We start from the raw sequence: 24,816 nt of genomic DNA on the forward strand, positions 1-24,816 counted from the left end.
CTATTTTAGTCTTTTTTCATTTAAACCTTTCAACTCAATTTTTTATGTACAATTTAAACACAAAATACTAATTTTATGATTTCTTAATTTTTATATATGCTTTTCAATCAATTTTGCATTTTACAAATCGGCGTACGTTCGTTAGTTTTCATAAAAAATAAAATATACGACGTATTTTTCATATTCAGGCTATTTGATTTTAACTCAAAAACTAGCTTTCTAATTTTAATTCAATTCAAAATGAGTAAAAAAAAACTATCTTCAATATGAGTAATAAAAGACTCTTGTTAATTGCTAACAACACTACTAAAAAGCGCTAAAACTAGATAAACTTCATTGGGTTGCTATTGATTTTTTCAAGAAAGAAAATCTATGCATTTTCGTCGGTTAATTTTCATGCAAAAATACAGAGAAACTCTCAAAAAAACATATCTTAAAACATAAATCAATATGCGTCCGTCAATTTTTAATTTTTTTAATGAAAACTAACAGAAAATGTCGATTTTTAAAATGTTAAATTATAGTTGAAGAGCATAGATAAAAATAAATATATTATAAAATTAATAATTTGTATTTAAGTGATACATAAAAATAGATTTGAAGGATTAAAAAAAAGATAAAATGCCAAACTAATAAATGAAGGCAAATTAAAGTAGCTATCTATTTATTTGGCCTTAAAAAACAAGACATTTAGATGTCTCAAATTGTCTTCATCATCACCATCAAATATATATTGTGAAAGTTCCGTTAGAAAAAATATTGTTATGGGCTTGGCTTCTATATAATTGATGTGATAGAGTGATGGAATTTAATATATACACATGTTGTCCTATGGTTGGTTCAGACAATTATTGATCATATCATAATTGGGAATCTCTTTTCATAATTATAAATTATTTTATTAAAATAAAATAAAAAATTTAAAGTTAAATTATCACTAAAAATGTAAAAATATGACCTTTTTTTTTAAACTGATAGAAAAAGGCTACATTAATTGATACACGAATAATTATTCCCTCTAAAGCAAATACGTATTTTAAAATTATTTGTAATTTGTGTCATAAAATTTTAGCATCTTCTCAATAATATAATACTTGAATCGGCGAAGATTTTTGTCAAACTTTCGATAAAAAAAGGTACCAAATAATCCTCCCTTGGAAACGATCTAAAAGCTTAACAATTTATGTTGAGGTTCTTTGAAGCACTTATTAAACTTCAATAAGTTCAAAAAAAAAAAGAATATTCATGTCTCGCTTGACATATATGAAGAATATTAGTATAAAAAATATATAATGTTATTATGATAATAAATATTATAGAATATTTGGTCATGTTTTCTATTGATTGGCTTAAATATTTTATATATTTTATTTCTTTATATAATATTTATTATTGTAAAATATTATTGCATACTATCTTAAGGTATTCTATTTTTATATTTGGCTTTATAATGTCAAAGTCTTACCAAATTGTGACGACCCGCCACATCATCATGGCACATAAGCGCCACGTAAGTGCCACATGGCACAAAGTTGCTCGTGTGGAAGGCTTACATAGGAAAAAGAGTTGTCTTAATAGATAATTCTAGAGAAATATAGGTATTTTCCATAAAAGATTATAGAATTGCATAGAAAGTCCCTAGAATATTCTAGGCACGTAGACATTTATAGAGTAAGGACCCTAATGTAAATATGTAGGGACTTATGTAGAAATCATTATTTACACTTTAGCCCATAGATGAGTAATATAAATAGAGGGACATCCATTTGTAAATTCATCAACCAAAAATTAAGCAAAAATTTAAAATTCTCTGCAATACCATCTTTCCTAGCAATCCTCTTGTGTTCTCTCTTCCATTCTCTTAGCGATTCCTAGAGTTTTAGGCCGACTTGGCATAGCAAGATCGTGAGCAAGTAATGCAAGAACATGAACAAGTTGTCAAGTGTCGTACGTGCGCTTAGTAAAAGACTAAGGACGTGACATAATGCTTTAAAGAAAAATAAATGATTAAGAATAGAGATGAAAAATTAAGGGTGTCAATATTTATATTTATAATACTTCAAGGGGATAATCGAACCTCCGTAAAATATTGGTGTGTAGTTGAGAATTGGGCAATAAATTGAGGGGCCATTTGACTATTTTCTCAAAAATAAATGATTAAGAACAGAGATGAAAATTTAATAAAAATCAATAAGAATTAGCAATATTACACTAAAAGAAAAAGGTAATTAACATTTGACTAGGACTATCATAAAAAGGTTTATAGAGAGTGTACATGAATAATGATGGTTGATGTTGTTATTGGTGCAATAATATCATAGATAGGTAAAACATGATGTTAAAATTGGATTTTAAAAACTATTTAGTGTATCTATCTATCTATAGAATTATCCTTATATAAATAATAACATTTTATTATATAAAATAATACTTTTCGTAATTGATTTTTGATGTTATGATTTACATTACTATAACAATTTTTTTACCTATTACAACAACAATCTTTATAATAGTATATGTTTTTTTGTACAATTACCATCTATAATTTGTTTATATATATAGATAGATAGATTAATTTTGAGATTTTGATCAACAAAATAAGAAAGCCATAGACGTCAATGAAAGTATTGATGAAGAACCTCAACCTATTGCTATTTGGACTGATATAGACTATTCAACTATTAAACTCCTAAATTTTCATCAAGTTAAAACTTTCAAATACCCGTTTATTGAAAATTTGAATACAATTTTTCGTCAATTCAAACGTTATATCGACAGTAAGAAATTGAAATCTAGGAAATAAGCTTAGACTTATAAATTTCTTCCATCAATATAATGGCCCACAACAACTTATCATATTTTTCTCATAATAATAGTGTTACAATCAATTTGGCGATAGCTTAGCTCTAGTTTAGTTATAAATTTTGAAGTTATAATTGTGATTGAACACGCATTTTATTTGATTTTAAAAAAAAATTATAAACAAAAGTGAAGTTTCATCCAAAATTTTTGTGAATGAAATTTAGAACTTGAAAATATTTTAAAGATAAATTTTTAAATTTGATCAAATAAATATTTAAAATATTTTTAAAAAAATTAAATTCAAAATCTATAATCAAATGCTATCTAATTATTTGACATGCTCATCAAAATTTGATTGGATATAAAGAGATGGAGATTTTAGTGAAAAGAATTAAAGGAAGAAAATGGGCAACACCAAACTGTGCAATCCATCATTCTCCCCACTCCTTTTGTCGTGACATAAGAAGCAAGATAGAATCAATTCCCTCGTGGGCTCCAAACATAAATATGAAAGGCCAAAATCCACTTCAAGTCTTCTACTACACCACAATCAAAGCATCTCAATCTTTCACTATATAATCCCTTCCTCCATTTTTATTTTTCTATGTTTGTCTAGACAAACTTTTTGAAAAGTAACTATTTAATAAAATGATAGATTTATAATACCAAAAAAGGTTTTTAAATATCTTTTAACGTATTAAAAATAGTTCAGAAATGCTCTTCTTTTATCTATTGAATCAATAATGTCCTTAACGTATAAAAATGGTTCAAAAATATCTTCCTTCCACTTATTGGATTAAAAATATCCTTAACCTATGAGAAATGGTTCAAATTTGCCCACTTTCTACCTAAAATTATGTTTATCAACTATTAAATACTATTTAATTTGCTTGCATTTCGTGCTATCTTAATATATTTTATTAATAAGTATAATATTTTTATAACACCAAAATATTTCTAAAAAATTTTTTTAGCCTTCAAATTTGAATAAATTAAAACTCATCTTTTAAATTCATTTTACTTCTATTAGCATCTTAGTTATATATTTTTTTCATTGTCTAACAATTTTAGTCTTTTAAAATTACTGAATTTTTTGTATAAATTATGTTAACTGATACTATATTTACACTCAGAAAAAAATTCAACAAAAATTATCTTTTTATGGGCATACATAATGAAATTCATCTTCTCCTTGACTAAGACAATGTTTTTATACAATATACATTCGAGTTAATTCACACGTTAGTTCATATATTTTATTTAATGCAAATATTTCTATTAGGTAAGACAAACAAACAAGAATTTTTCAAAAAATAAATACAAATAAAAGAAAACTAAATAATTGTCAAAGTACTGTTAAAACAATTATAGACATATATAATTAGAATTAGTAAATTTTTGAGTCATTTCTAATATGTTAAGGGAATTTTTTATCTTATAGGTAGAGGGAAGGATAAATTTGAACTATTTCTAATAGATTAAGGACATTTTTGATCCAATAGATGGAAGAATGACATTTTTTAATCATTTCTAAAATGTTAAGGGCTTTTTTTGACCCAATAAAAGGAAGAAAGAGCAAATTTGATCTAATAAGTAAAAAAATGATATTTTTGAACCATTTCTAATACGTTATGAGCATTTTTTAACCTTTCCCTTTATAATATTATTTTTTAAATATAATAAATTTAATATTTTAGTAAATACGTGACAGCTGAATAATATTTAATAATAAGAATAGAATAGATATTATATGGTCAATTATTTCTTAATTTTTTTAACTAAATAAGTAAAAGTGAATATCTTTTAGTATAATAAATAACTAAAATAGATGGAGGCAGTAATAATCACTGATTAAGTAAATTCCTCATTAAACATATGGAAAATGATAAAAACATCCTTAAATTATGTGAAATTAAATGAAAATGTTCTCAATTGATAATTTGGTCCAAATATTTTCATATTATTACTTAATAGGTCAAAGATATAATACTCCCTCCATTCCATTTATGTGAAATCCTTTACTTTTTAGTCCGTCTCAAAAAGAATGACACTTTAATATAACTAGAAATAATTTAATTCTAAAATTTCTTCTTTACCCTCAATGAAATGATTTACATCTAAATAAATATCTAAGAATTTTTTAGTAAAATATAAGTTTTAAAATTTTTCTTTTCTTAAACACCATATCAAGTCAAATAATGTAATAAAAATGAAAAAGAGGAAGTACATTTTTGAGTTTTTGGCTAAAAATATCCCTTAACTATGAGACAAACTCAAGGTACATCCCTATGTTATAAAAGTGAACAAAAAAACATTCCTTATCTATGACAAAAATTACAATATTCATCCTTCCATTAGTTTCTTGTCAAAAACTAATGGCTATGGTCATTTTTCTTCCTCTTCCCGCTCTATTTCCTGTACCTTTCCTCCTCAACCTTGTAATCGGCGCATAATGACTTTTATGCAGCAGTGATCAGTACAATAATCTAAGGAGTGAATATAGGCTAAACCAGTCTGGATCAAGTAACGAAGGCCAACAGACAATGAAAATGAAAACAGGTCGGATGAAGAAAGACAACGGAGGATTTAGCGAAAGTAAAGGCTTCCGTGGAAATTCTTAGTACAAGAAACTTCATTTCTAAATAATCTTTCAACCTAACTCTTTATGATATGAATGCTTCAACAATTGCATAAAAGGGATGATTTACTTGATCAATATACAATTTATTTTCTTTTTAAATAAGTTTTTCATTGTATTTATTACTGTCAATTCTTTTATTTTAATTCTTCAGTTGTAGCTTTGATTGTTTTGCTCATATCTATTAAGATTTATTCCTTGATATATTTTTTTCTTTTTTGGCTTAAGTGTGCATTTGGCAAATTGAATTTGAATTAATTGATTGGTAGATGACAAAACTAAGCAAGTTGTATGTAGTATTTTATGTTGTTTATTCAACTTTGAATTTTGTATTTTCTTGAATTCAAGTTGTAAGACCAAATTGCTGACTTTTAGACCATAGTCATTAGTTTTTGCCAAGAAACTAAAAGAAGGATGAATATTATAATTTTTGACATAAATAAGAAATATTTTTTGTTTACTTTTATAACACTTGCTACATTTTTTTTTCATGGCAACACATTTTTGACCAAGGGGTAATGGGCATGCAGATAGGGTAGGTAGATGATTGCTGAATAGGAAGTAATGTTAAATGTGACGACCTAAATCCGTCAACATGCATTAACGCAATTCCCACTCTTTGCTCCACTCGCTACATTTCACTCTATTATCTGCAATTTCATTTTTCATCCATGTCTGCTATGGAATCCATCATTCCTATTCATTGTTTATCTTTAATTTTACTGTTTTTGAGCCCGATAATGGCGACTTCTATCGGCATAAACTACGGTCAGATTGCCGATAATCTCCCCCCTCCGGAGAAAGTAGTTCCATTAGTCAAGTCCATGGGAGCAACCAGAGTGAAACTGTATGACGCAGATCCACATGTTCTCAAAGCATTCGCGAATTCTGGTGTTGAATTCATTGTTAGCCTCGGTAATGAGTACCTCTCTGGTATGAAGGATCCTGCTAAGGCTCAGGCTTGGGTTAAAACCAATGTTCAAGCTTATTTACCGGCGACTAAAATCACTTGCATCGCCGTCGGAAATGAAGTACTAACTTTTAACGACACTGCACTTTCCGGTAATCTACTCCCGGCGATGGAAAATGTTTACGCCGCTCTTGTAAGTATGAACTTAGATAAGCAAGTGAGTGTAACTACTGCTCATTCTGTTGCTATTCTCGAGACTTCTTACCCGCCGTCTGCCGGAGCTTTCCGTCGAGATCTTGTGAGCTGTGTTACTCAGGTGTTGGATTTTCATTGTAAAACTGGCTCGCCTTTTCTGATTAATGCGTATCCTTATTTTGCTTACAAGGCAGATCCAAAGCAGGTGCCGCTTGATTTCGTGCTTTTTCAGCCTAATCAGGGGATTGTTGATCCAGTCACCAATCTTCATTACGATAACATGCTTTTCGCCCAAATCGATGCGGTTCATTCTGCTTTAACTTCCATTGGCTACAAAAACGTATGCGTCCAGATCTCGGAAACAGGATGGCCGTCGAAAGGAGACGCCGATGAGCTCGGGGCTACGCCGGATAATGCGAGGAAATACAATTGCAATCTCATAAAACTCGTGAGTCAAAAGAAGGGAACTCCATTGAAGCCTAACAACAATTTGAATGTATACGTCTTTGCATTGTTTAACGAGAACTTGAAGCCTGGCCCTATGTCGGAGCGCAACTATGGTCTTTTCAAACCGGACGGTTCACCGTCATATCCCTTAGGATTCTCCGGTATCAACAACGCCGGCGTCAGCACTAATAGTAGCTCCGGTAGAAGTCCAACAGCTAGCAGTGGTTCTTCAACACCGACGTCGTGGTCACCGCAGGACGGGAGTTCCTCATCCGGCTATATGTCCATTACTTCTAATTCGGTGAGCCTTTAGCTTCTATACGAATCAATCTAACTATACATAAACAAATATATTTAGTTAGTTAGTTAGTACTAGTTTTTTTTATATTATTTCAAATCAGTCATAACTGCCGTACGGCGCCGGCGCCGGCGCTAACACTTGAGTTATTTATTTTACAGGAGAGAGTCTTATTCTGCTGGAAATCTCTTATTCTGCAATTCCACATCATAGTGGGTTCAATTTCACTGATTTTCTCTCAATTGTAAACTCCATTGGAATTGCTGTGAAGGTCTGCCATTGTCGAGTACTGTTGTAAAAGCCAATTTGGCCGTTTTCGCCATAGCTAGTTGCCATTTTATTCTTTGATTATTGTGTTATTCTTTTCTTTAACGAATGAATAATGGGCGGCTTGATTTGATTTGCTGATTAGATTCGTCGGTACGCCGGAAAGTCCAAAAGATGACAGCTGCTCTCCACTTTCCTCGCTGGCTTGATGTTACCTTATTTTCTTGTTGATGAGATTACACTGCTATTCATCAAATTGTAATTTGGTAACACTAATTTGTATATTTATTGGTACATTAATTTGTACAATTGTAATCCAATGTATTATTAATTAAACTTTCATTTCATGATTTGTATCTCTTCTTGTTTCCAAAAACACAGAAGTACTTATAAATTTTTAACTTTTTTCTTAATTATTGGTTTAGCTTAAACTCAAGTAGATTTTTAATTTAGTCAAATAACACTCCAAAAATATTTTACAAAGCATTTGAAACAAGAAAATTCAAACAGGGGGCTCCATTATGGTTCGATTTATTTTCATGTATTATTGGTTTGATTTATCAATTTTTAATTTTTAAATATGCTAAAATGATAACCACCCAATAAGATATTTTTTATTGATTTTTGATCTTTAACGGTCTGATTTTTGATTTAATCAATAAAAAAATGCTCATAAGATAATTATATGACTTCTCTAACAATTTGGTGTGACAAAACAATAATATAACTTAATAGAATTCTCATAAAATAGAAATAATAGAAACTAACATGAAAAGAATCATACTAATGCAATACAAATAAAAGAATTATTACTAATGCAATACAAATAAAAGAATTAGAAAAATAATGTGAATTGATTGCTAAAAGACAAAGATAATAACAGTTACTGATATTAATATTTAATATTTATGTAAAGATAAAATAGTAAATTACTATTGTCTTAATAGGTTATCGGTTTACCGAATAACCAAATATTAAAAAGTCAATATCTAATAAATAATCTGATAATTTTTTTAATAAAACCATTAAAAATTCATTTATCCAATAATTTAATAAAACTTTTTATTAATAGATTTACTTTTTGCACACCCTAAGTTGACGTGTGATTTTTCTAATATTAATATTAATTGTTCATTATTTTAATACCAATTTGAATGTTGCAAATTGACTTCTAAAACAGAGTACCGTTGCCACTTACAGCATTTGTTTCAATTCTTAATTGGCATTAATCCTCCCCATCTTAAATTCGTTGGAGCGGGGTGTTTGTATTGACTCTTTTCTTTTAACTGATTTATATATTAAAAGCTACCAAACGCTTTTGAAATTTTTAAAAAAAAGAAGCTTAAAAACCAAAAATCACTAAAAATAAGCTAATTCAAACACCCATTTCTTATATTCATATATACTCAAACTCCTCCTTTTGGGTTAGAGCTAAATGATAATCCTTTCTCCTATATTATAGTAGGAAAAAGGCTTAAATATGTCATTGAACTTTGAGAAAAGGCTCATCTATGTCCTTCGTTTAAAATTTGGCTTATTTATGCCATTTTTATTTGATAAAAGGTTCATCCATGCCATTATTTGTTAACTGAAATGACATATGTGAGTCAAACTTTTAACGGATAGCATAGATGAGCCTTTTCTCAAAGTTAGATTGCTTATTTGAACCTTTTTCATTTTAAATAATAAATTAGTTAATGACGTGACCGAATCATAATTGACCACGTGTACAAAGTAGTTTTGCAAATCGAAAAATATTTTTAATTTACAAATAATGACATGGATGAGTCTTTTCTCAGACAGAAATGATATAAATGAGGCAATTTTTTAACGGATGACATTGATGAGCCTTTTCTCAAAGTTCGATGGCTTATTTGAGCTTTTTCCCATTATAGTATGATGGAGTTTCTTTTGATCTTATTAATTCTCAGTTAGATTCTGGCTCCTTATTTTATTTAATACTAGAAAAGCTTGTTGAATCATGAAGACTTTATCTTTACGGATGAAATATTTTTAAGAACAATGTATTTGACATGCCACAAGCTGTGAAGAATTTTCTACATTGTTCATGATGACGTATTTCTCGTAAGACTTCCAACAAAATATAGTTCAAATAAGAAGTGAATTAGTGACAGATAAAAAATTTATAAAATTAAAATAATTAGAGTTTGATTAGCTTGATTCTGGTGATATCTTTGATGAAGATGACCACAGAACAACTGAAATACACTAAAAATTATAAGAAATGTAAACTTGCTTGCTAGAATTAAAATACATAAATTGAGAGAATAAAATCTTATAAGGATGAATTTCCCCTGACTTGATGATTTAGGAATATTACCTATTAATTCTCATTGAATAAGGATTTAAGTGATATTTAATAGTAAAAGAGTTGTAATTTTTTTTTTCTGAACAGTTCTCAATTACTTCCATTGAATGAAAGTTTAGTTTCTTCATCCAAGTAATTTTTAATTGCTTGTTTTGAATAAAGATTTTACTCTCTTCACCCAAGTTAAGATTCCTTACAAACATATTTAATATATATTTTTTACAATTTGAAAAGGTTTATATTATTTGCATGAGATACACACACTTGTTCAGAAACTAAAGTATTATTATATATATGATATATGACATGACATGTTAACTAAATATTGAATTTTTAAATTTTATTTTATGTTAAAATAACAATTTCAATAAAAATATTACTCTCTGTTCATTGTTATTTGTCACTTTTAATATATTTAGAAATTTTTTTAATATTTTATTCTAAACATTAATTACTTATTCCCAAATCATTTTTCAATAACTCATACTCTCTCCATTTATTTTTACTTGTCACATTTGTACTTAACACACCCATTAATAAAATAATAATTGACATGAATATTTTATCACACTATCTCTATTAATTAATGCTTAGTTTTAATTTTTAAAAATAATTTGATATTAATGCTAAGGGTAAAATATGAAAAAAAATATTACTCCCTTTGTCTCATTTTATATGCATCACCCTTTACTTTTTAATTCAACCTAAAAAGAATGTCACCTTACTATAATTAGAAAAAATTTAAATTTAAAATTTTTCTTTTACCTTCAATGAAATGAATCTTAGTCACACAAATATCTTAGAATTGTTATAAACCACAAGTTTTAAAAGTTTTCATTTTTTCTTAAATATCATGTCAAGTCCAAGAATGTCACATAAAATGGGATAGAGGGAATAATTTTTTGACAGGTTAAAAGTAACAAGTAAAATGTAAATTTATATGAAATAGTGGACAAGTAAAAGTGAATATATACTTAAACATCAATTAATATGAACATTATGGTAAAAACCACATGTCAATCATTGTTTTTTAAGGATGGTACAAATAAAAAAAATGGACAAATAAAAATGAATAAGAGAATTGGCCAAATACCTAGACAACCCCTCTAACTTGCCCTTAGTTTTATTTTGGCACTTCATCTCAGTCTTGTTTCATTTTAACCCTTCAACTTTATTTTTCATGTACCATTTAAATACAAAAAATATTATTTGGTGTAAACTATTCAACGCGTGTTGATAAACATAAAAATGATGCAAAACATTCAATTAAATAACACAACATATTTTTTCCATATCATTCAATCTATCTAGATTTAACTTCAATATTCGCTTTCTAATTTGTAATTCAACTTAATACAGGTAAGAAAAACCATCTTCAATACGGGTAAAGAAAATACTTCTGTTCATTGCTAATAACACTATTAAAATTTCGCTAAACTTGATAGACTTCATGGGGTTGTCAATAATTTTTTTAGAAAGAAAATCAACGCATTTTTGTCATTTATTTTTCACACAAAAATGCAGATAATCTCTCAAAAAGAAATTATTATTTTTTTAAAAAATCAATGTTCGTTCGTCAGTTTTAAATTTTCTTTTACAAAAACTAACAAATGAACATCAAATTTTAAAATGTAAAATTGCAGTTGAAAAACATAATAAAAAAATGGGTGTGTTGAGTAACAGAGTAGAAAGGAGTGAGTTAGCTGCAGGTGACCATATCTACTACTCTCTTTGCATATTCTCATCACGGTCAGTCTGCAGCCCCATTTTACTAAATTTTTTTTAAAAAAATCATTTTTTCCAGTAAATTCTTATGTAAAGTTCTATTTTATAGATATTCAATAATTTTGTTTTTGATAACTCCACTAAATAAGAAATTACTTGATGTTTTTATGCCATCATTGAAATTTAACTTGATGTCTTATAGTTCTCAACTCATTTCATTGATCATTCGGCGACAACATGCTTAGTGCATAACTCAACTCATTTGTATTAATATGTGTATATTACTTCTTCACTCGAAACGATCTTCATTTGTTAGATTATCCATTTAAACTCATTTCCTCCACAGCTAAACATTTATGAAACTCATGAAACATGAAAATGTATGCTTTAATCTAGAGAAACGTTTGGTTGCCAATTATGTACATCAATAGTATCAATTCCATTACATACGGATCTCCAACATTATTGAAAATATGGTCGATGAACCAAAGCAATACTATGACTTGATGAATATTTGGTGTTCTTAGAGGCGTATGTAGCATTATAGTTACGGAATTCAATTGAAGTCATAACTTCAAAAAAATATAATGAACTCAGTGCTAATAATCTTATAATTGAATCCGTAAAATTTAAATCCTGTATTCGCTTCTGGGTTTTCTCTGATCTCATGAGTCTTCTTTTTCGCATTTGCATTTGCATTTGCATTTTGTAATGAACTCAAGTCTAATGTAACAGTAACCAACTTCTCAACTATATTAAAAATACGACTAAGTTCAATTACAAATCCAGAAAGTAAATACAACAACTCAATTAGCAAAAGCCAAAATAGAAATGTAGAAATACTGAACGAAAGAACTAAGGATTGATAGAATGAAGAAGGGAGATGAAAAGTATAGACTCAGAATTGGGGATGAGAAACACAGAAATGCCTTTGCACATAATTCATAATCACCTCTGATAGTGATGCCCTGTTCTATTTAACGACAACCAATGATACCCTCAGTCTTAATTCCAAATTATCTTTTGTGAAGGCCTGCGCCCTATTGCTTTTACTTGACCCAATATCTATTTGTGTGATATCCTTGTTGGTATCCCTATTGGACTGGGGCTGATTCACAACACATTTGCATTTGATAAAAATACTTGTAGATCCTATTGTTAGCATGCTATTGTTTCTTGAATCTTGTTTAACTGATCACTATGAGGTCTCTTCTGTGTGTTGATGTTGCTTTTGAAAAAAAAGAAGTTAAAGTAACAAATGCACCCCACATCGGATATTTCTTTGAGAATAGTATTTTAGAAATTGGGGTATGTGGGAAAAATATTGTGCATTATTATATGGTGTAATAATTTTTAAATAGTAAATATTTTTTTGAGAGGCGTGTAGTTTTTCATCGGAGAATTTTTTACATTAAATCTTTGTATTATTATTTTTTAAATATTTTTTTGTTATTTTCTGCTGACTGTCCGGAAAAGACGGAAATTAATGTACGCTTTTTCCCAACACTCTGTTCCCTTTAAACGCTCATCAGCTTCAAGTACAAACGTGTCTTTAGGTATAAATGTTTCAGCTTCAAGTACAAACGTGTCTTCAACCTGTTCTATTCTTGCCTCTGGATTACAAAAGGAAAGTGATGTTATTCTCTCTTGCTTGGATTGTTTCCTGGATACCTCTGTACCGCTTTGAATATGGAGTCAGCAACTCATTTTTCCTTGGTAGAATCCAAGGGAAACTTGCACTAACACACACGAAAAATTAAAATAATATGAATTCAGTAGAGGCTATGCATATTATTTACTAGGTCATTATGGACGGTTTCAAAAAAAATTGACAAGTCATATTCTCAAAATATTTATGGATACACAAAATTTTGGACGTTTACTAATTCTATTCTTCTGAATATGCTTTATATTCATCAATCTTGTAAACTTGCAATTACTCATTTTTACCAAAATCTATATATGAGTTTGATTTGACAGTGATGTGGTGCTTGCTTACTCCAAGAAATTATCAGAATTTGGTGAGATGGTAAGAAGAATGGTATTTGATAAATTTGGGTTGAAACATTAATTGGATGGGCACAAAAAATCAGGTGATTGCTTACTTTCCTTTATAAAGTACAGAGTGCCTAAAGCTGACGAGACAAATGTTGGAGTACCTCCTCATACTGATAAAAATCATTTGAACAATTTTAAGCCAACATGATCAAAATGTAAATGGGCTCCAAATTATGGACAAAAATGGGCAGTAGCTTGATGTTTAATACACATAACCTCAGTCCTCATTCATACATATTCCTCGTTAGTGACTGTTTGAAAGTAAGTCCTTTTAATTTACACCGTTAGTGTAGACAATTTTTACGTCATCAGATCAACTTACCTGTTGAAACAAGATAACATACCTTAGTTTCAAGATTTCAAATGTCATCTTTTAGAGAGTTTTACATGTGTAAATATTTTTGAATGACATGACAATGTAATGTTTAATTTGTTTACATCAATCATGTATAAAACTTATACTCCTTTTTCATCAAGTTAATTCCTTAAACTTTCTCAGTTTCTAGTTTGCATATGACGGCTTTTCGATGACCTAACATGTGACGGCTTCTAATAATCACAAAGATAGAGTACATAATTAACTTACATATTTCACCTTTTTTTTAATACTATTAGTGCATATAACTTAAACCGATACATAATTACAAGGATTTACAAACAGTAGATTGTATTGTCCAAATCATTTAGTGATTATGGGAAATGAAGCGAGGTATTCTATGGCTCTTGTTGATGAAGATCATTTTTTGCTTTACAAGCCCTTTGATGGTTCCAAATATCTTCCGTTTTGTATCTTAGAGGCTAGTCGCGGCATTGTTTGTCTCTCGAGAGTTTCTGTGGAGTCTAAGCTAACATTCTGAACTTATCTTGATAGTGATAGTTGATTGTGGGGCATCTCCTTGTTTTGACCTCCATCTTGTAATAGACTACCATTTTCATTGTGTAATCGAGAGCTTCTGTGATGTTTCAATCAACATTCCAAACTTATCTTGATAATGATCATAGTTGATTGTGGGGCCTTCTCCATCGTTCCGTCCCTCCATCTTGTAATAGTTATAAACTAGCATATTCTTGTCACGATCCAACCCACAGGGCCGTGCGGATACCTACTCTAACACCTAGATAGAAGAATCCTTACAAGATATCATGCGAATGTTTAATAATTACCAAAATAACAGCCTGAAACGTCAAGAATGCACCATAATTAAGTATTAAACACTAAGGTTTATTACAAGAAAAATTCTAACACTTCCAAGGATACTAGTCTAAACAGGTACAAGAGCTTCTAAAGATACATAGTATAAATAAAAACAAGACACAACTCCCACTATAAGGAATGAAGAGTAGAAGCTGTTGGAGACTCATCTTCGTCTTTACCTATGAAATATCACTGACCCTGCAACCAAACTATGTCAAATGGCATAGCAAGAGCAGTATCAGTACACACAACACGTAGTAGTAGGCATCATCGGTCAACTCGATACCCACCGCATAATATAAAGAAATCAACAAGAAGAAAACATGCTATTAAGGGAATACACTCGGCAACCTGTATGCACAAACTCTTATCATTCTCATTAACCTCATTAAAGTCATTTAAGCCTAACTCTAAGCCCTTCTAGTTGGTCCGCTACCAACTCTTATTCAGATCAAGGCCTAGCCTTTATCAGAATAGATAAGTTTCTGAGCTAAGAGGCTTATTAACTTTGTCTAATCAATCTACTACCCTTAGCTTTCGCACCAACACCTGACCCTAGAATAATTAACATCTCACTTAAAAGAGGAAAACATTTAGGTGGGCTAAGGCTCCTATTCTAACCATATTGGCCCGTTGTGGAGGGTCCTATCCCCCTCTGGCGGCCTCGCCACAACGGGATTCTTCCTGCCAGAGCAGCTTGTCCGGAGGTAGAAACTCCTAATTTTCTTCAAATCCCTCCTTTAAAACATGTACCAACAGGACATCAACAATATCTGACTTTAAGTCACTAATTTTACTTAACAACGCATTGATTTCTCTCCACTTATTTATCCACAACCTTATGCCTACGATGCAGACGAATCTAGCAACCATAACATAATCCAAACAGCCATATACGTGAACACATTATCAATTTATCATTTCAGGTGAAATATATAGTTTCGCAATGTAAATCTCAGATACAATAGTCAACATATTAACACTTGGACCTTCAGTCATTTCATATCAATTATTACACAAGATGGGCATGCTCAATTATATTCGGGTCAGTTTCTCTATTATCAGCCACATAGTCAAGATCAATTCATAAATGATAGCCACACAATGGTTCTCTTATGGAACTCATACCCAAATTATATGTGTCGAAATGTGACACCCGATCTTATATATGTGTCGGAACGTGACACCCGATTCAATATATGTGTCGAAATGTGACATCCGATCCTATATATGTGTCAGAATTTGACACCCAATCCAATATCACAATCACAATTACAATCACAATCCACAACGAATAGTTCACATACTTGCACAATCAAGTAACAAGTTTATTGCATGTAGTAAGAAATATATAATTTTACTTTTTGGATCGTTATATGAGTTTTCGGTCATATTTGGTGATATGGGTCCTTCCCATAATTATCAAGATTAAATAGTAGTAAAGTACTAATTTTATATGTTGCCTTTAGACCTTCCTCCCTATCGGATGAAATTAATACAAGTTACTATGTATTTAATTGCTAGTTTTGATAATCTGTATTAACTCTCCTAAACTGAGTAATATATGATTGGATCAATGTAACTAGGGTGGTTTTCACTTAACTTAAGCTAACAGTAGACTCTCCATCTGAGTTAGGTCTGTGTAAGTTTATGGAGTGAATAATTGGTCATTGTACATGTATATTGCATGAGTAGTTCTCCAATCCCATCGATTGGCTATTTGAGATGCATGGATATATATGTATAAATGAGTCCTGGATTTTACTATTCAGAATTATTCGACATATTATGATCTGTTTATATTTCAAATTCTCAACAGACTTCACAGACCCACTTAGTACTACTCAAGAATTTTTTTGGAAGAGATAAAATATTAATTCAAAGAATGCATTGTACATGTACCTTGTGTTAGAAGGAATTTATTTTCAGTTTCTAACTAGATAAGAGATAGATACATAATATATTTTTTTTGTAACTCTCCTTTTATTGCGTTTGATAAATCTTTTATCTCTTGTGGTATATTGGTGCATGATTTTTTTTATTTGTAGTATCTCTCATGAATTAAATAATATTAATCCATCACATAAGAGAGAATATTTTCAATTTGGATGAAATTATCTTTACACTAGCGTCTAAATCATTTATTCCGAATAGAACTTTGAGGTTGGTTAAGGGATGAACATAATTGTTCATTGAAAGTGGAGTCACTACCAACGTGTGAGTCCTGTTTAGATGGAAAAATGACTAAGAGACCTTCCTCTTAAAAAGAAAATGGAGCTAGTGATAAGTTAGAATTAATCTATTATGATTTGCGTGGTAAATGAACATTCAGGCAGGAGGTGACTTTGAGTATTCTGGAATATTCACAGAAGATTACTCATGATATGAATATATATATATATATATATATATATATATATATATATATATGCTTTTTAAATGCCTTGATAAACTCAAGATATTTAAGACAAATGAAAATAGCATCATGAAAAATATATAAAGTCACTGCGATCTGATTGTAGTGACGTATACCTCTCTGTAGAGTTCACTAATCACTTATATGATAGAGTAATTGCATTTTAATTGTCTACACCTGACACTCTATAATAGATTGGTGTAAAAGAGAAAAGAAATAGACTCTTATAGAGATGATAAGATTAATGATTGACTTATTCGAAGTTGTTTTGCTTCTTTTGGAATATGTCCTAAGAATTGCATATCACATTCTAAATTTAATTTCTTTTTATGTCAGTACCTTTGACAACTATAGAACTAGTGAGGATTTGACGTAAGTCTAGTCTGTGACATGTTCAGATATAGGATTGTCTAGCATATTTGCTGAAAGGGTGACCCAACAAGTTGGAATTAAGAATGGATTTGTGTGTTAGTTGGATAACCAAAAAGAATGAATGAAGGTTTATTTTATTGCCTAAAGAAAATAAGACAATTGTTAACAAAATTATCAGATTTCTAAAAAAGGACCATTTAACAAACCATGTTCCTAGAAGTAAATTAGTTTTACAAGAACTGAATAGAGAAACAACAAATGAGTCAGTTGTAAATTCAAACGCTCAAGAGCATCTAATTAGTATGAAAGAATTGACGTTCCATTGCATGTAAGTAGTGGGAGAAATGTCACTAGACATAAGAAAATCTACTACCTCAAGTAGTGGGAGTTATGTTGAGCAAATTAAAAAAAAATACTACATGAATAAGTTGTTAATATTTCAATGCCCAAAGGTTTTGAAGAAAATATTAAGACTTAAGAACATGAAACTGTAACGATAGTAGTAGTACTTAGTCGTAGTGGGAGAATCATAACGAAGATTGATTTGTTGTGTATTCTTGAGAGAGTTTTCATGATAGAACTCCTGAAAAGAAGTAACTCTTGGAAGTATGGGTGTTAAGTGGGCCAGGATGGGTCAAATTGGCCCACTTTTTTTGGGTCACCAGGTGCCGGGCCAGGCCGGGTCGGATCGGACCTTTAATGGACCGGTCCGATCCAGTCTCAACAGTGAAAACATATATTAAAAAACTCGGCCCATGACCCATTAGGGGTATAGGGTCCGGGCTTAATGGGCCGGGTTGGGTTGGGGCCGTTGGGCTTGATTATTTTTTTCGGTGTTTATGCATTTGAAAATTTGAGTCAATCATCAATATAGTGTATCATTATCTAGTTAATTTAAAAGTAATAATAACAATTTATATAATCACAATATACTCTCTAGTATAGTGATATACTTAATTATGTATTTTATATATACTTACAGTGTATATCTAATATACTCACAATATACTATCTATTATAATAATATACTCACAATATACTATCTATTATAATAATATACTCACAATATACTATCTATTAGTATGTATATAGTTACATTATACTATATATACTTACTATGTATATCAAGTATACTAACATTATACTATCTATTATAGTAATATACTTACATTATATATACTTACAATGAATATCTAATATAATCCACAATATACTATCTATTATAATAATATACTCACTATATACTCACAATATACTATCTATTATAATAATATACTCACTATATACTCACAATATACTATCTATTAGTATGTATATTGTTATGTCAAAAAATGGACGGGAGTTTAAAATTAATTTCATCTTTTTTAGAAAAAATCAATTTTATTAAAAGAGGAGTCGCCACTTAATTTTTTAAAGAAATTAAGAAAACTTAATTTAAAAGACCCTAACAGATTTAAGTCTTAAGAATTAGAGAAAAGAGGTACGATGTTCATATTACTATTTTAAGAAGGTTTTAGTACTTAAAATAGCCGCTAATATGCGGTTATCCGATGATTTGAAATTATTTGACTAACTTTGGAGAAATGTGTTTTAACAATAATCAAGGTATTAAACAATTTGAAAGAAATATAAAATTTAAAACATTTAGAAAAATTTATAAGAGAAATAGATTTGGTATATAAATAATTTAATGAAGGGGGGATAATTTGAATAAATCATTTAAATGAGATAAAAGCGATCGTAAATATTATACCTAATATAATGTTAGCTATTACATAAATGAGAACATATTCAAATCATATAAGCAAGTTTAATATGTAATAGTAATAATAGTAGTATTAGTAGTAGTAGTAGTAGTAATAATAATAACAATAACAATAATAACGATAATAATAAAATAATAATGACAACAATAACAATAATAATAATAAAAAATAATGATAATAACAATAGCAAATAAAAATTTGCTACTACTACTAATAATAATAATAATGACGAAAATAATAATAATAATAATAATAATAATAATGATAATAATGAAAATGGTAATAATAATAATAATGATAATAATAACTGTAAAAGTACTAGTACTACTAATAATTATAATAATAAGGAAAATAATAATAATAATAATAATAATAACAATAAATAAAGATACTACTACGAAAATAATAACAATAGTAATAATAAAAAATACTAATGATAAAGAAACTAATACTAATACTAATAATAATAATAACAACAACATGGCTACAGTAAATAAATATACTAATAATAATGAAAATACTAATAATAATACTAACAGTAAAAAAAATACAACTCTAACTACTAATAAAATATGTATACCAATAATGCTAATATTAATAACGGTAATAAAATATGTATAATAATAATATTAATAACGGTAATAAAATATGTATAATAATAATATTAATAACGGTAATAAAATATGTATACTAATAATAACAGTAAATAAAATATACTATTAATAATGGTAATAATAAATATGAATAATAATAATAATAATAAATAAACATACTACTTCTATCAATAATATTAATAACGAAAATAATAATAATAAATATAATAATAACGATAAATAAAATATACTAATAATAATGGTAATAATAACAACGAAAAATAATAATAATAATAATAATAAACATACTACTACTTCTATTAATAATATTAATAACGAAAATAATAATAATAAATATAATAATAACCATAAATAAAGTAACTAATAATAACGAAAATACTACTACTACTAATAATAATAAACATACTACTACTTCTATTAATAATATTAATAACGAAAATAATAATAATAAATATAATAATAACAGTAAATAAAATATACTAGTAATAATGATAATAATAATAATAACGAAAATACTAATAATAACAGTAAATAAATATACTACTACTACTACTACTACTACTACTACTAATAATAATAATAATAATAAAATGATAAAATAAATAAATAATAACAATAATGATAAAAACAGGAGCAGCAATAATAACGACAATAACAATAATAATAATAAACAAAATGCTGAAAATATAAGCAAGCGGAATTGGGTCCGAGTGAGATCATCTTGTTTTATTTGCTATTCGAGAGGTCTAAGATATCGGTTCCATGTGAGGGGATGACGACTATATTGAGTCTCAAATCAAGACTCCATTTTTGCTCCCAAAGTGTCCATGCAAACAAGAAAAGAATGACGAAATTAGAAAGCTAGCATTTTTAGGACAATATTTAAGCATAATGACAACAAAAAAAACAAAGGAACATGAAGTAAATATTACCTGTTGCAGGGCAGTGAACGGGGATGATTTGGTCATGAATCTATCCTCGTTTTTAAGTAAATTCAAGTGCAAATTCAGAAAGAAGATTCGAGAATTTTTGTAAGATATATTTGAATAAGAGTGTAGGAGTTTTTGTCTATGCCAAAAATCTATCCCAATTCCTCCGCCCTGCTTCTCTTCGTTTTCTCTCCTCTCCTGTCCGTGTCCGCCCCCCTTTTGTTCTTTCTAATCCCTCTATTTATAGGGGTATGGAGATTGAATAAAAATAATAAAAAAAATGGATGATTAAAATAATGTGTAGTAGAAAAATTAATAAAATAATGTGGAGCGGGTGGAAATATAAAATACAGCGAAACGACGGAAAATATAAAATAATGCGGCAGAATATTAAAATAATGCGGAATGGAACGAAATATTAAAATAATGCGGGATGAATAGAAGAAAAAATACTGAAAGAAATATATATATATATATATATATATATATTTATGTATATATATATATATATATATATATATTGATATATATATATATATATTCATCCGAATTCCTTCTTTTTTTTAAAATAATAATAATAATAATAAAAAATATATATAAAAAAATAATAATAAAAAAAAATAAAAAATGTGTATTCTTCATCCGAAAAATAAATAAATAATAAATATATTAATTTCCCATCAATATACACATTAATATGTTCCTTTGTTTTTATTTTTCGGATGAAGAATACACATTTTTTATTTTTTTTTATTATTATTTTTTTATATATATTTTTTATTATTATTATTATTATTTTAAAAAAAAGAAGGAATTCGGATGAATATATATATATATATATATATATATATATATATATATATATATTGAAGAGGGGACAAAAGATTATGGGTTAATTAATATAATATTAATATAGGGTATGGGGAGGGGGCACGCGTGTCAGTTTTTTTTATTTTATTTTATTATTAAAATTTTGGAAGAATATATATGGGGAAGGGGTGCACGCTTGGATTTTTAATTATATATACATATATTATATTTATTTTATCGGAAGAATAAAACTAATTATTTATTTATTAATTAATATTTTTTATTATTTTTTTAATTACTTTTAATTTTAAAGAGACAAAGTGTGGTGGGCAGTATTTTTTTTAATTATTATTATATATATTTTTTATTTTATTGTTTTATAGAAAGGGGTGAGTATATTAGAATAGTAATAGTATTGGAATATGAGGGGAAATATATATATTATTTGCATGTTGTAGTATTAATGGAAGAATTAAAAATATTGTTAAGATAAAATTAATTATGTGTTATTTAGGGGAAGAAATGAAAACGTAAAATTAATTAATTAATTTATGAAATAATTATTAAAAATAAATAAAATCTTTTACGGGTCAATTTTGAATATTACTAAAAGATAATTGTCACGATCCAAAATGGGTCATGAGTGACACCCACACTTAACCCCCTAGGTGGGAGAACCAACGATATAAACCCCAACTAATAACAATAATGCGGAAGCTCAAATAAATACATTTTCTCCAAAACCTTAAAGTCATCACATGAAGGACATCTAAATTCTAAAACTAAGTCTCGAATTATCAAACACCAAATAAATAAATAACATAACGTATCCAAAAACTAAGGACACCATGCCATGACAAGAGATTCCATCGCCATCTAGAAGGATAGCTCACCCTGAAATCTTATGAACTGGAGACTGACTAGATCTGAGGTCGAGTCGAAGTCGGTGGAACACTCGCTGCACCCCACAAAATAAAACAAGAAAAGATACAAGTAGGGGTCAGTACAGGACAACATGTACTGAGTAGGTATCATCGGCCGACTCAAAATAGGAATCAATATGCAATAAATAATAGCGGGAAATCAACCATAACACTTAACAGGTGGCAACCAACAAGATCAAGTGACAACACAATGAACAATTTCATAACCAATCAACAATATCAAGATCACACCTGAGGACTCAAGCCTCCATATCACACTCTTTTGGAAAATGAGTTATTGGAGATTGGGTAGTATTAAGTCATTTTAATTTATTTTCCATTAATATTACCGTGCCGGAATGTGAGACCCTATCCAAATATACCGTGTCGGAGCGTGACACCCGATCCAAATATACCGTGTCGGAACGTAACACCCGATCCAAATATACCATGTCGGAATGTGACACCCGATCCAAATATACCGTGTCGGAACGTGACACCCGATCCAAATATAATTAATTTATCATTCTTCATGATTACATTCCACTTCATTAACAATATTTCATCAAGCCTTCTTTATTCAATGCACCATTTTTTTATAGGGCAAATTCAAGATTATGGATTTCATGCCTCGGGATTTCAGACCAATCACAACAACATATCAATCATCCAAACCACAACAATTAAATGTGTAGTAAACTTCACACATTACTCAATGAATATCAATCACTATTAAGAGTCTATCTATAATATAGAATAAAAAACCATAACCTACCTCAATCGAAGAACCGAAGTAAAGCAAGTTAATCCACCAATGTCTTTCCCCTTCTTCAATGCCTCAGACCAATCTCAATCTATCAAATATATGATATTTATAAGTAAACTAATCCGTAAACACCAATATTATATATATGTTTAACCTAGCCCCAATAAATCACCCAATTCTATAAACACGTTCCTAATCTTGATGCCACTTAACATGTCAACTCCCATATTTTATGAATTTCAAAACTAGGGTTAAACCTCAATTAAATTAAATAATCACTTTAAAACTTGAGCCTCTCGTAACGCTTTTGAATGATCAAAATATGTTCAAATACATAATCTTCATAAGAATAAGAATCCAATGACACCCATATAGCTATATTTATTTTCGGATAAAACAATTGGGTCAAAAAGTCATCCCGAGTCATTGCAGTCAAATCTGAAATTTTCTTTCCGATTATGTTCACTCATGATAAAATAAATTCACATGTCAAATTTCAGCTAAAACGGATCGTTATTCGACCCCCAAATCAAGATTTTATGTGAAGAACCCTAGGGTCATATTTCCTTATTTTAGCATTATTTCTCCACCAATATACCCTAAAAATATGTTCATAATTGCATAAAAATTTAATGAAAAGGATGAGAATAATTACCTTGACGCTTTGGAATGAAAATTCCTATTTTTCTCTTCTCCTTTATTTTTGTTTTCCGCTTTCTTTTCTTTCTTCCTCCGTATTTTTTTTCCAGTTTCTGCTTCTGTTCGTCGCTGTTCTCCTCTTCTTCTTTTTTTTTCTCAAACTAATTATGTATAAAAAAATTTATAAACCCTATCCTTTTCCTTTAATAATTGGTATATAATATTAATTAAATTAACACTTTAACCCATTAATTTAATTAGTTATTTAAATTCACCCCTCAACTAAATAATCATACTTATTGAATAATCCAAAATACCCATTAAAAATTTACGGAATGAGTCTTTTATGAAATAAAAAGCTCTAGTTCTCAAAATGACCTAATGAGTCGTTACAATAGATACCAATTTACCCACCGTTCGTCCCCGAACGGTCAAAAAAAGAGCGAGGGTTGAAAAGGGTACCTTACTCGACGAACAGATGTGGATATCTTCCACGCATATCTGCCTCAATCTCCCAAGTGGACTCCTCAACTGGACGATTCCTCCACTGGACCTTCACAGACGCAATCTCCCTTTACCTCAACTTGCGGACCTCCCTATCAAGAATAGCTACAGGCTCCTCCTCGTAAGACAATTTCTCATCAAGCAAGACTAAATCCCAGCGAATAATATAGTTGTTATCACCATGATATTTTTTTAGCATATACACGTGAAACA

At 29.0% G+C, this 24,816-nt stretch overlaps 1 protein-coding gene across 2 annotated transcripts; it reads left to right on the plus strand.

The window, feature by feature from the left end:
- The first annotated feature begins 5,936 nt into the window (after positions 1-5,936).
- On the plus strand, positions 5,937-7,913 carry LOC129873030 (glucan endo-1,3-beta-glucosidase 11-like). 2 transcript variants are annotated; one of them, XM_055948122.1, is made up of 3 exons: positions 5,937-7,293; positions 7,452-7,561; positions 7,703-7,913. In XM_055948122.1, exons 1-2 carry the CDS (start codon positions 6,112-6,114, stop codon positions 7,536-7,538), a joined length of 1,269 nt encoding a protein of 422 aa, XP_055804097.1. In that variant the 5' UTR covers positions 5,937-6,111; the 3' UTR covers positions 7,539-7,561; positions 7,703-7,913. The 2 variants fall into 2 exon arrangements, with proteins under 2 accessions (XP_055804097.1, XP_055804027.1); XM_055948052.1 differs by having other exon boundaries at positions 7,452-7,913.
- The last annotated feature ends 16,903 nt before the right edge of the window (positions 7,914-24,816 follow it).

The sequence above is a fragment of the Solanum dulcamara genome, chromosome 1 (genome assembly GCF_947179165.1).
Source record: "Solanum dulcamara chromosome 1, daSolDulc1.2, whole genome shotgun sequence".
NCBI classification, from domain to species: domain Eukaryota; kingdom Viridiplantae; phylum Streptophyta; class Magnoliopsida; order Solanales; family Solanaceae; genus Solanum; species Solanum dulcamara.

Bases quoted from the DNA above. Each gene is read 5' to 3' on its own strand.
- LOC129873030 (XM_055948052.1), top strand. From the start codon at position 6,112: ATGTCTGCTATGGAATCCATCATTCCTATTCATTGTTTATCTTTAATT. The intron at 7,294-7,451 runs GTGAGCCTTTAG...TTTATTTTACAG, and splicing joins TGTCCATTACTTCTAATTCG to GAGAGAGTCTTATTCTGCTG.